Source organism: Vanacampus margaritifer, chromosome 1 (genome assembly GCF_051991255.1).
Source record: "Vanacampus margaritifer isolate UIUO_Vmar chromosome 1, RoL_Vmar_1.0, whole genome shotgun sequence".
NCBI lineage: Eukaryota > Metazoa > Chordata > Actinopteri > Syngnathiformes > Syngnathidae > Vanacampus > Vanacampus margaritifer.
This window is the reverse complement of record NC_135432.1, coordinates 6332515-6345797: the sequence shown is the minus strand read 5'-3', so window position 1 is coordinate 6345797 and position 13283 is coordinate 6332515. Positions and strand designations below refer to the sequence as shown.

At 38.3% G+C, this 13283-nt stretch overlaps 1 protein-coding gene across 2 annotated transcripts; it reads right to left on the bottom strand.

The window, feature by feature from the left end:
• Positions 1 to 213: 213 nt before the first annotated feature.
• ggt7 (gamma-glutamyltransferase 7) lies at positions 214 to 12667 on the bottom strand. Of its 2 annotated transcripts, none has more exons than XM_077576519.1 (16): positions 12505 to 12667; positions 11583 to 12014; positions 11226 to 11452; positions 9107 to 9258; positions 8893 to 9010; positions 8744 to 8811; positions 7241 to 7314; positions 6976 to 7169; positions 5464 to 5551; positions 5242 to 5369; positions 4343 to 4431; positions 4092 to 4244; positions 3895 to 4009; positions 1888 to 2025; positions 1698 to 1797; positions 214 to 1546 (listed from the first exon to the last, which is right to left on the bottom strand). In XM_077576519.1, the coding sequence occupies exons 2-16, from the start codon at positions 11800 to 11802 to the stop codon at positions 1377 to 1379; spliced, it is 2034 nt and encodes a 677-aa protein (XP_077432645.1). In that variant the 5' UTR covers positions 11803 to 12014; positions 12505 to 12667; the 3' UTR covers positions 214 to 1376. The 2 variants fall into 2 exon arrangements, with proteins under 2 accessions (XP_077432645.1, XP_077432654.1); XM_077576528.1 differs by lacking the exon at positions 12505 to 12667 and adding an exon at positions 12160 to 12452.
• Between the last annotated feature and the right edge of the window lie 616 nt (positions 12668 to 13283).

Genomic DNA, 13283 nt, shown 5'->3' with positions numbered 1-13283 from the left:
TTGAGGCCTTTCAAAATAAATCAAGAATGAAGCATAAACGGCGACAGTCGTTCCAAACTAAATAAGGGTAATATGTCTCTATACAAGATATACTGCACGCAAAGGTTTCAGTAATGTCCACATGGAATGTGAGAATATAAAAGTACAGAATCATTCAATCAGTGGAATCATTTCATTTCATATAAATATACGCATACATAGAGCAGTCTTCAGTCACATTTTTATGAGGGTGAATGTTTATTTGTATGGAAAACCATCACAAAATTATTCACATATTGTGCAAATGTGTACACGGCGCGCTCCAGACAATAAAACAAGCAAAGCCATATTGCACAATTTAAGATAAAATTATCACAATTTTACATTAAAATAGAACCACGTTGCTGTTGATCTTAAGCGTTATGTACACCACCTAAAAATAATTTCATATATAAATAAAAAATCTGCTACATGCATTGAAAAAAAACTGTGCATCTACATACAGTAAAAAAACAAAAAACATTGATGCAAAAGTTACGTAACAAACAAGCGCACAGAACTTCAATGTTGTTTTGTTTGATGTCGTGTAGTCATCCGCTGGTGGGGCAATTGCGAACGGCTTGGCTTGAATATTGGTGCGTTGAGTAGTACGACAACACGTTTAAGAGAACATTGCACTATTTGCACAATTGTTGTTCTATCAGAATGACTGCATTACTGCTCACTTTACCCCTGGGCGTTATTTGACCATTTTTTGGCTTTTTGTTGGTTCTGACCAAGCCATTTCAAAATAAAATAACGCCCAGGGGTTAAAATGAATCTCTGCACGTACTGTTCATGTCCTAAATGTATACAATATTGTGTTATAGTGGCTTGTTTGCTGTAGTACTTGAGTGGCTAAAACTACCAGTGACAAATACCTTCCGTGTTTTCAACATACTTGGGCTTGTCCAATAAAGACGATTCTAAATATAAGCTCATTCAGCGTCTGAGGGGAATCAGATACTTTTAGACAGAAAGGAATAAGGCAAGGGAGCCAATGTTGGATGACTGCAGGGGTTCGCAAAGTTTCTAAGAAGCCCGTTTGCAAAACTTGTAATGCCTGTAAAAAATTCACATTTATTTTCTACAGTTTAAGATCAATTGTGGATGAACATGATTGACTGAGTCGGAATGGTTCAATACATTTTTCTTTGTCGTACGAGCTCAGCAGAACGGGAATGTCATTTTGTGGGGAAGAACGGATAATATTCAACTTAACGCCACAAGGGTTTCTTGCCTTAAAAATCAACTGATCATTCTCAACCTGCGGTGTCGTCGTTTCGTTTTCAGCAGAACAGTCCATTGCCATTCAATTTGTCCCAAATGAATAAGCAGCGGCGTTTTTGGGACAAAAGCTAAGTCCTGGACATTGCGAGCGCCGAGGCATCAGAACTCCGCGGGTCCGTCACTCCGATGATGCGGTCGTTAGTTCTCCGGGCGCCCTCCACCAAGGACAAAACATCCGTCCTCTCCACCTTGTGGCCTTTGGCCTCCAGCAGTTTAACATCTTCATCTAGAAATTCAGCTGTAAGAGAAGATTGATGAAATTGGGCTTTTCTTGCAATTGTCAATAAAGTTTCACAGCATTTACTCCTGATATGAACTTCATGGGAAAAAAAGTAGCACTGAAAAAAATGTCCACAATATGTGATGGGAGTAGAAAAAAAAAAACTTACAGTCGACCAATAGGATGTCTGGCTCCAGCTGTGGGTGGAGTCTACCATACGCTAAACTGTCACTCATGTTTTTACGTGAGGACAAAACATTTAGCAGCACCTGTGACGGATAATGAAACATCATGAAAAAAAAAAAAAAGCAGGAAGCTTTAAATACCACGGTCAAAAATCAGACATGAAAACTAATCACCTGTGTGATGCCACTAAGAGATTTGGCTCCGTTGCAGGATCCGACCGCAACGTATGTACCGCACACGCCGTTGGATGGCCTCACTGCGGTGGGCAACAGGAAGGACAACGGTCGCTTCCCAGGCTGGAGGTTGTTATGCTAATGACATCAACCGTGTTTCACAAGGTCATAAGAAGCCAACATCCAGCATTTTTTTTTAAAATACAGCGGTGCCTTGAGATACGAGTGACCCCACATATGAGTTGATCAAGATACAAGCTGTCCTTCAGCCAATTTTTTTATTTTTTTTTGCTTTGTCTTAAGAACTCAAACTGGAGATACGAACGAGCACTGTATGATGACATTGAACTCAACTCGGCTCAAGCGGTTTGAACAATTTGCCCCAAAAGAGATTTGGATCAAATGAAGGCCTAAAATGGCATTAACAAGCATTAAATCCAGTAAAAATAATAATAATACAATTGTTCATTGTGTAAAGCAGTCACTATAACACATTTTAGCGATAATTTAATGTGACAATAAAATATATGTCCACATTTTGTTTCATGTTCCAAATACCACCTGCTCTTAATTTGAAAAGAAATGTAGTGTTCCTGTCACCAATGTCCGACATGAAACACCAATGCCACCTAGTGGCAGATTATTACCTCAACACAAATCTATGACTCAATGTATCCCATTCCTTTGAACCCTGACTGTTAACTGCAACTTTATGAATTACTACTTGAATGAACTAAAAGATACAATATATTTATCCACTTTTAAGATAATTAACAAGAGTTTAACAATGGAAATCATGCGATTAATTAAGATTAAAAGTTGTAATCGACTGACAGCAACCAATATCTAAACGGTATTATGCACATATGTATTTACGTATATGGCGACATGGGACGTGTAGCATTAAAAGTAGAGGTGTGCCAAAAAAATCGATTCTCATTTAGTACGATTCAGAATCGATTTTAAATGTCTAAAAATCGATTTTTTTTAAATTATTTTATACTGTCTTGCCTTTGTCTGTGTGTGCCTTTATTTGGAGCGCTGTTCATGTTGTACCCAATGTGGCCACTTAGGGGCAGTGTGGTTCCACGCGGTCTAATACACTGTTAAGTTGTAGCCACATTAGAGAGTAGAAGGAAAAAGTCACGATCAAGTTATTCCAATAAAAGTTGTTTTTTTGTGTGGAGCCATTCTTTTGAGTGATAAAAGTCGCGTGAGTCGCGCGCTAATTAGCATTAGCGAGTCAGACTGGATTAGATCAGTACAATTCCTTGCACATCTATAAATTGAAGCACAAATCATTGTCAATCAAATCATTTTCAATCAAAAATCGTTCTTAATCGAAAATAGATTCTGAATCGAATCGCAGGCCCAGAAATCGGAATCGAATCGAACCGTGAGACATTCAAAGATTCCCACCCCTAATTAAAAGCATTGGGAAAAAAACTCATTGTGTGTGCGTGTAAAAAAAAAAAAACTAGCTTTACCTTTCAGGCCACTAACTTAACGCTCATACTAATTAGCATCCATGTTGCAGTGCTTAAACCCTTTAATCAACAGACTGAAAACAAGCGGCGTGCAAATAACCGAAAATATCCTTTATCTTCTGCGTATAATATTAGTGCTGCATTGAACATGTGGGAGAGTTGAGGCGTTATTATGAAGCACTCCATGCAGCAGCCAATCATATTGCAGCTGGCCTACAACTCCAGTGGGATTCATAATAACGCTTATCCGTCAGTTTGTCTTCTGCTGCCCCCAAGTGGCCAAGGCGGGCATACCAGAAGGAGCAGTATTCGGTTGATGTTCCAAAAAAACTTTAAAAAAATATATTTTTCATTTTAGTTTATGACGTACAATATTACGGCGTGACATTTTCCTCATTAAAATACACATTACAAGATTTGTTGTCGTTTTTAATGGAATTTCCATTCATTTGCGATACGAGTGTGGCTACGGAACAAATTGAACTCGTATCCCAAGGCACCGATAAAAAGTCATACTTACAGGATTAGGTGTGGAGTTTTGGGTTTTATTAGGCCAAGAGAAGGCCATTATTTGGCTGTTCAAAAGGATTCCAGAAGGAGTCACTATCCGACTGCCAAACGGTTTATTTAGGGAGCTGAAAGACCAAAATACGCTAAGTAACTATTTCATCTTGAGTAAAAACAAACAAAACAAGTCAGTGTTGTACGAACGCATACCTTACGACTGAGACGATGTGGTCATCCGGACCCATGACGATGACCTGAGCAGCTGCTGCACCATCCTCCAAACTGAACGAGGGCGCGTAATGGCCGGCAGGAAAGGCCTGAGAGTCGCTGATCATTTGGCGGAGCGAGGACGCCTGCGATTTGCTTAGAGATCGGACAAGGAACGTTTCGATAACGAACGAGCCGGACCCACCAAAAAAAAAAAAACTGATTGGAATGCAGCAGAGCGGTGCAATGTGTACCTCAACATCTTGCTGACTAATTCTGAGACTGAAGTGTCAAACATGGGGTCTCCCAGGCCACTCGCCAGGGCCAAAGCTATTTTCACCGACTGGAAGACAACAATGGATGAATTACTGTTCAGTGAAATCTCGATTTAATAGACGGATAGAAAATAGTATGCAGTAGCTGTGAAAGAAAAAAAAAAAAGTTTAAGAGGCAATCGGGTCTAACAGACAACCCACAATTACTCAATTAAATCAAGGCTCTAGTGTACTGTAGTGAACCTTAACTCATTCACTGCCATTGACGTCAAAAATTAATTTGAACTATTTCTATTAGTTGAACATTTTTTTCCACTTTTGTTAACAAGAGTATGAAATCCTATATATTTTTTTATTGTACATTTAGAACAGATATGAAATTTGTGATTAATCACGAGTTAACCAGTGAAGTCATGCGATTAATTACGATTAAAAACTTTAATCGCCTCTTGCCCCAAATTTTTAATAATCTTTTTTTTTCTTTTTTTTAATTCATTCACTGCCATTGACGGCTATAAACGTCCAAAATTCATTTGAACTATTTCTATTAGTTTAACATTTTTTCCCCCACTTTTGTGAAACAAGACATTTTTTTAATAATCTTTTTTTTGGGGGGAAGATTGTTAAAAATTAGGGTCGGCAGGCAATTAAATTTTTTTATTGTAATTAATCGCATGACTTCAATTAATCAAATTTATTATTATTTTATTAATCACAAATTTTATATCTGTTCTAAATATACAAAAAAAAAATCTAGATTTTCATACACTTGTTTTTTTTTTTAACTAATAGAAATAGTTTAAATGAATTTCTGACGTCTATAGCCGTCAATGGCAGTGAACGAGTGAAACCAGATTTAGTGTAAGGGTCAATCCTACCTCTGCAGTCCAGTGATACGTGTTGTTCCTGGGCACCTGGCTGCTAATGTTGTAACCTTCCAGGATGTTAAGGGCTGCGATCAGACCAATACCTGCATGGGGTGCTGGCGCCACCATCACGTGGTGGCCTTCAAAAACATCCACAAAGAGCAATATGACAATTGTACTGATTGTTACAAAAAAAATAAAAGAAATGAAACGGAGAAGGAAAACGGTACTCGCCTTGATAGTTGATGTGCGCTGGCTGCTGAAGGACTGTGCTGTAGTTAGCAAAGTCATCTTCTGTGAGCACCCCACCACTTGCTTGCACCTTTACCAATCAGGAAAGCAGAGAAATGCAATAGTCGAGGCCATTCACCGAATTCAGTCTTGTCGAGTCCATACAAACCCCCAAAATGATCCTTATTTATTACAGTTCAGAACTTGAGTACAGTGGTGCCTTGAGATACAAGTGACCTGACTTCCAATTTTTTTTTTTTGATACGAGCTGTCGTGCCAATTTTTTATTTGACTTGTGAGTAGAAATTTGAGATATGAGCACGGTATCGTGGCAGTTTGACATATAGTGACTAATTCTTCTCAAATGAAGCTTCAAGCTGTTTAACGGAGTTTACTGTCAAAATAAATGTGAAACAAAGATAGTTACACAATGTGTATTTAAAAAAAAAAACAACAACACATAAGTTGTCTTCAAGTCCACTAGCTTAATGCTAACATATAATGGTAACAATCTCTGCTCACCAAGAATGGCCGTCAAAATGGCCGTTTCGACCACTTCCGTTAAGTGGTTTAGTTAGCTCCGCCCCGACTTACTGAAAGGTTGTGTTTGTTTTTTTCAATGCTCCATGAAGTGTTAAAAAAAATAAAAATAAACGTGGCGTGTTTTTAAAAGGTACAATGTACAATTCCATTTTTAGTTTGAGTTTCATCTATTGTATTCTGTTTTACAGTGAGTCATTTTGATATAGCATATACTATCTAACATTTATTTTTGGTTTTAATCATCTTTTCATGAATCATAAGTCATTTTTTATATGTTCGGGCAGTACAATATAACTAATTCACTGCCATTGACGGCTATAGACGTCAAAAATTCATTTAAACTATTTATATTAGTTTTACATTTTCGCCCACTTTTGTTTACAAAAGTATGCAAACCTAGAATTTTTTTTGGGGGGGGGGTATTAGAACAGATATATAATTTGTGATTAATCGTGAGTTAACTAGTGAAGTCATGCAATTAATTAAAAAAATTAATAATGTTTTTTTTGGTGTGTTTTTTTTAAATGTAAAAAAAGTTAAATCCGGAGTTAACTAGTGAAGTCATGCGATTAATTCCGGTTAAAATTTTTAATTGCCCGACGCCCCTAATTTTTTTTATTTTTTTCTTTACAAAAAACACATTACTAAAAAAAATTATAATAATTAAAAAAAAGAAAAGATTATTAAAAATTTGAGGCATCAGACGTAATCGTAATTAATCGCATGACTTCACTAGTTAACTCAAGATTAATCACAAATTGTAAATCCGTTCTAAATGTACAAAAAAAATCTAGGTTTTCATACTCTTGTTAACAAAAATGGGAGAAAAAAATGTTAAACTAATATAAATAGTTCAAATGAATTTTTGACGTCTATAGCCGTCAACGGCAGTGAATGAGAGTGCTCAGTGAGCGTGAAAATAATTAGATATGCAATTATGTAATCACAAGTCAACATTTGTGAAATCTTTACCACAGAAGCAATTTCCTGTGTCAGGTTGCCACTGTAGAACTCGGCTATCCCTTTAACTGCAATAGCATCCAAGAGATTGGCCAAATCCAGTCGTCTGCTCAACAAGCCAGAGAGGGGAGCCTGGCCATTAGGTAGGAACAGATCCCGAAAGGCATCCGAAATGTTCTGGTCCTTCACGTTTGCCAGAGCTTCAGCTAGGGATACAAAAAAGACAAGTCAGAAGACATCCAATCTCATTTCTAGCAAGTCACGTTATATTACCTACCAAACTCATGAGTTACATTAAATCCATTTCTGGCCACATCTGCTGCCACGGAAACCACGTCCCTCCACGGTATTCTGGCAAATTTACGACATTTAAAATTGACAAACATTTAAAAACATGCGAAATGAATCACCAATTTTGTCATCTGTAGTACTTTTGCAAACGGGCCCCACGAGCAGAACAGAATCTTGGCTTTCATTGGCCATTTAGGTTGACCAAAAAATGTGTTCGTTAGCCCAATTAGTCGTGTAAAGGTGCAGCTTTTTCTGTGGACTGATCATGCAAGATGGCCAACCCTGCGTCTCTCCTATGAGACGGCGTGGGAACAAGTACTTGCTCTCTTAGATAAATAATCATTTCTAGTTCTGCCTCAACATGGAATAACAGGTAGTTCAATAAACAAAGACTCGAGGCCATGATTTGAGGGAACACATTATAGAGAAAAATGCAAAATCAATTCAATTCAAATCAAAAGTCTACAATTAACTCATTCACTGCCATTGACGGCTATAAACGTCAAAAAATCATTTTAACTATTTCTATTAGTTTAACATTTCCCCCCCCACACTTTTTTTAACTAGAGTATGAAAACCTATAATTTTTTTTATTGTACATTTAGAACAGATATAACATTTGTGATTAATCATGAGTTAACTCAAGCCATGCAATTAATTATGATTGAAATTTTAATCGCCTGACGCCCCAAATTTTTAATTATGTTTTTTTTTTTTTTTATTCATTCACTGCCATTAATGGCTATAAACGTAAAAAAATCATTTTAACTATTTCTATTAGTTTAACATTTTTTTCCCCACTTTTGTTAAAGAGTGTGAAAACCTAGAATTTTTTTTATTGTACATTTAGAACCGATATAACATTTGTGATTAATCGTGAGTTAACTCAAGCCATGCAATTAATTACGATTGAAATTTTAATCGCCTGACGCCCCAATTTTTTAATAATGTTTTTTTATTTTTTATTCATTCACTGCCATTAACGGCTATAAACGTCAAAAAATAATTTTAACTATTTCTATTAGGTTAACATTTTTTTCCCCACTTTTGTTAACTAGAGTATGAAAACCTAGAATTTTGCTTAATTGTATTTTAGAACAGACATACATGTGATTAATCGTGAGTTAACTAGTGAAGTCACCCAATTAATTACGATGTAAAGAATGTAATCGCCTGTCGCCCCTAATTTTTAATAATCTTTTCTTTTGATTCATTCACTGCCATTGACGGCTATAAACGTCAAAAATTCATTTTGACTAATTCTATTAGGGTTTTTTTTCACTTTTGTTAACAGAGTATGAAAACCTAGAATTTTTTATTGTACATTTAGAACAGATACAAAATTTGTGATTAATCATGAGTTAACTAGTGAAGTCATGCGATTAATTACGATTAAAATTTTAATCGCCTGTCGCCCCTAATTTTTAATGATCTTTTGATGTTTTTTTTAATGAATTTATGGCAGTGAAGTGAGTTTATTATTACATACCTGCCATAAAGTTGGTGTGCCTGATGCATCCCACTGAGCATTCCTGGTACGCCAACAAGCAGCCCGGGCTGAAATGCACATGAATCATGCAGTAACAAAATCCTAAATGTATGGCTTGCTTAACATCCAAATGGGATTGAATGCCTCACATTGAGATCAAGGTTTGTCTGGAGTAACTCTTCCCGAATGGCAGCCGGCGCCGTTTCCCGGAAGTCAATGATCCTTGTATCATTTTTCCGGATATCATGCACCAACATAACTCCCCCACTGAGGACATCACACATACATCTTGGTAAATACAGACAAATGTAATAAAAATCCCCAATGCATACGTGATTTTTTTTTTTCCTCTTGACAACTCACCCTCCTAAACCCGAGGTGTGAGGATGTACAATGCCCAAACAGAGGGCAGCAGCGATGGCAGCATCAACACTGGACCCCTGCTTCCCCAAAACTTCGAACCCGAGGGATGTACAGCGAGCCACATCTGTCACCAACGCTCCTTGGTGAAAGACCTAATGAGAAAAATGAGGCAGTTTGTGTGTGACCGCCACGTGCAAGGCCAGAATTATTTTAGCAAATTAACTAGGGCTGCAGATATCGAATATTTTGGTAGTTGGATACTCTACTAAAAATTATATAGTATAGAATAATTGTTCGGATACAAATAATATCTATATTTATTTATTTATTTTGGTTAAAGTATAATTATGAATACCGAAGAGAACATAACACATTAAATTAAATTGCCTTTGAAGTAGACTGACAGCTCTTAATGGTTGCACTCTCTTAGTAGCTAGCTGCTAGCAAATAGACGCTAACAACAAGCACTGAATGTCAATACCAGCGTAATTAATTATAATTATGAATACCAAGAGAACATAACACATTAAATAAAATTAAACTGTCTTCGAAAAGTAGACTGATGGCTCTTGCCATGGGACACTCACTTAGATGCTAGCTGCTAGCCAATAGACGCTAACAACAAGCACTGAATGTCAATACCAGTGTAATTAATTATTGGGTTTGATTATAATTATGAATACCAAGAGAAGATAACACATTAAATCAAATCAAACTGCCTTTGAAAAGTAGACTGATGGCTCTTGCCATGGGTCACTCACTTAGATGCTAGCTGCTAGCCAATAGAAGCTAACAACAAGCACTGAATGTCAATACCAGCGTAATTAATTATTGGGTTTAGTTATAATTATAAATACCAAGAGAACATAACACATTAAATAAAATTAAACTGCCTTTGAAAAGTAGACTGATGGCTCTTGCCATGCGTCACTCACTCACTTAGCTGCTAGCCAATAGAAGCTAACAAAAAGCACTGAATATCAATACCAGCGAATACCAGCGTAATTCATTTGTGTGTTTTTTTTCATCCTTAATTTGTGACTGAATATGATTTCAGGAAGATAATGTGTTGATATTGGTTGCAATATATGACAGCAATATAATCCGGCCCCAACTACAGCTGGAAAGACGAGTTAAGACAGCCGTCACGCCACCGCGTACTGACCAGAACATTTTCAAAATAAAAGCGACAAAGGCATTGTCAATGTATGGGGTAGACGCACGCCACGGACTTCCAACTTCCACACATCGGGGTCATTTCCGGCCACTGATGGCTGTGTTCCGACACTCGCACCCCCACCCCTGCGCCCAGGACGTCTCCACACAACTGAGAAAGACACACTACACTCTCGCACCCGTCGACGGGAACGCGCAACCGAGGGGCACAAAGGCGGAAGCGCAAGAACTGGGACGCGGCCCACTGATGTGTGGAAACCAGGAAGTCCCGCCTCCTCCGTGGCATATACCCCATTCGTGGGTAAGCAAAGGTTTATTTTGAAGTTCCTGCGGAACGGGTACTAAAAGCAGAAAAAAAAAAGTGTTTAACCCTGGGGAACCCAAGAACCCTTTTCTTCTTTGGAAAATTATGAATTATACATTAAATGGCTGCTATAAGTTCACTGAACACCAAAATATATGTTTTTTCAATTTTAACCCTTGTTTTTTTAACTAGCTCAGAGTTGCTAATTTGATCAAAATATATATATAAAACATACTCCTAGGTATTCTGCAACATGATATGAAATAGATTAACAAAAAAAATAATAATTTTGCCATCTGATGGTTTGCTGAGAAGATGGTTTTGTTTGGATTGATTTCCAGCTCAACAAAACAGCATGTTGCCAGCCATCTTGTCACCACCACTCTATTTAAGTGCAATATTCCTCCACTAGGTGGCCCCATGCAGGGGTCAGAAGTGGCACTCTGGACTTTTGAAGTTAAATTTGTAAAAAAGAAAAAAAAAGGTCTTTGTTATTTGAGTAGCAGAATTTATAGGGGCCAAATTTGACCCCGTGGGTTCTCCAGGGTTAAAAAAAAATATTGGGGTACTCAAATTACTCAAGGCCTCGTTTCAAGCCCTAAAAATCAACCCTATTGCAATATGCTAATGTCCACTCACCTGGGGGTCTCCAAAGTAGATCTGCATGATGAGAGCAATGGTGACCCCCGTGGCAAAGGTGAGACAGGCCGTGATGATGACCTTCAGTCCATCCCGCTGGCAAGCACAATCTTGCATAAAAGGGTCTGTGGTGGTCTCCCTCAAGGAAACGGCATCATGGTAGGCCAGGTCGGACACCGAGGACGGCAGACGCTGGAGACGAGCGGACCTCAAAAACACATCCGGGTCTGGAATGTAATATATAGAACATTTTACCAAACACTTTTCTGAATTCCTCACGCATGCAACACCTAAAGTGACTTTAGAGGACTTTTTTTTTTTTATTCTTAGGAAACATCATATGACAATTTTACGGACCCGTCTCTTGCTCGCCGAGGACGTTGTCTTCATCTTTACGAGATTTTAAGGCATTGTCCCCCTGCATCACTTCATCCTCTGGCAGCCTGGGGAAGCTGGTGATGCTCATGTAGTCCACCGGCGAGTAGGCACTGCCCAGCGTTGTCTCCAGAGTGGCATCTTTAGCCGCCACGAACCCGTCCGGGTACTGCGTCACTGCTTCAGGGGATGAATTGTGCATGGCTCTTCCTCTGGATCTTTGGGGTTACACACTAAAAGTCCTCTAACGTTTAAGTGCCAAGACATACATCTAAGCGTTTCGTACGTCCCGGATGAAGAACTTCCAGGTCCACTTGATGTGATTTAAACCGGATCACAGTCGGACCTTTTTATAGCTCCTTGCTAAGAAATGGGCGCGTTACGTCGACGGTTGTGCATTCTGACAAGTGGAACCTGCAGAACACAGCAAACGTGCAGATCAGCTTTTATCTTCAATTCCATGACCTACATGGCTCAATAACAACAACAACAACAATCAGACATTATAATAAATAAGACAGCACCTACGCAAGGACACGTATTAAATTGCTAACCTTACCTGTCAGGATTTTAAGCTAGCTAACAAGCTATTCAAACACCCGCCGCAAAATAGGACACGCAAACTCCATTTTAAATACCGCACCGGAGTATATAATGAGGAAATCGGAAATATTCCTTATGGGGTTATTTTTAGGTGTCGCGGTCGTGTCGTCCTCGGTCACTCGAACCCCTACGATGTTGCCATGGGGGGAATGCGGTTTAGCGGAGGGTGTCAAATCGTCCAACCGGAACAACGAGTTCGAAACACCCGAGATCATTTCTTACGATTACATTACGGCTCGTGTGTGTCCACAAACATCGGGATGCCAAAGTGGCCGCCGCTCGCTAATATCGTCACACTTACTTCATCGGTCATTGTTGCTGCTATCTGCTCTGTCCTCCTCCTCAACGGCGCATCTTCACGTCGTCCACGTCCGATAGGAACAAGTTAAGCGAGTGGACGTAAATCTGAACCGATCACCTGCTCCAGTTACGTCATCTGTTGTCGTCATCGTCATCCTCCTCAATCTCCTCCTCCTCCTACTCCCCCCTCCAGTGTTACCCCACCCCCACCCACCCACCCAAAAAACAACAACTATGCAGTTCATTTCGTTATTGCTAACTGAACTTTTGCTTGACCCCAAAAAATAAAAGCCATTAAGAAAGCTCATACATATAATTTGTAAACAATAATAATCGGCTCTGACTTTCATCAATCACATCAAATCAGGCACTAAAAACAACCTTTTACCATCTGGAAAACATCCAGATTGAAGGGTTGCATGCTCCAAGTAGCTACAGGAGAAGCTTCTACATTCGTTTATCTCGACTTAACCTTTACTCATTCACTGCCATTGACGGCTATAGACGTCAAAAATTCATTTGAACTATTTCTATTAGTTTATTATTTTTTTCCCACTTTTGTTAACAAGAGTATGAAAACCTAGATTTTTTTTTATTGTACATTTAGAACAGATGTAAAATTTATGATTAATCGTGAGTTAACTAGTGAAGTCATGCGATTAATTATAATTAAAAACTTTAATCGCCTCTTGCCCCGAATTTTTAATAATCTTTTCTTTTTCTTTGTTTTAATTCATTCACTGCCATTGATGGCTATAAACGTCAAAAAATTCATTTTAA

Coding starts and splice junctions, on each gene's coding strand:
- ggt7 (XM_077576519.1), bottom strand. CDS start 11,802: ATGCACAATTCATCCCCTGAAGCAGTGACGCAGTACCCGGACGGGTTC. Junction 1,798..1,887: donor CTCTTAGTGGCATCACACAG/GTGATTAGTTTT, acceptor TATCCGTCACAG/GTGCTGCTAAATGTTTTGTC. Junction 1,547..1,697: donor AGACATCCTATTGGTCGACT/GTAAGTTTTTTT, acceptor CTTCTCTTACAG/CTGAATTTCTAGATGAAGAT.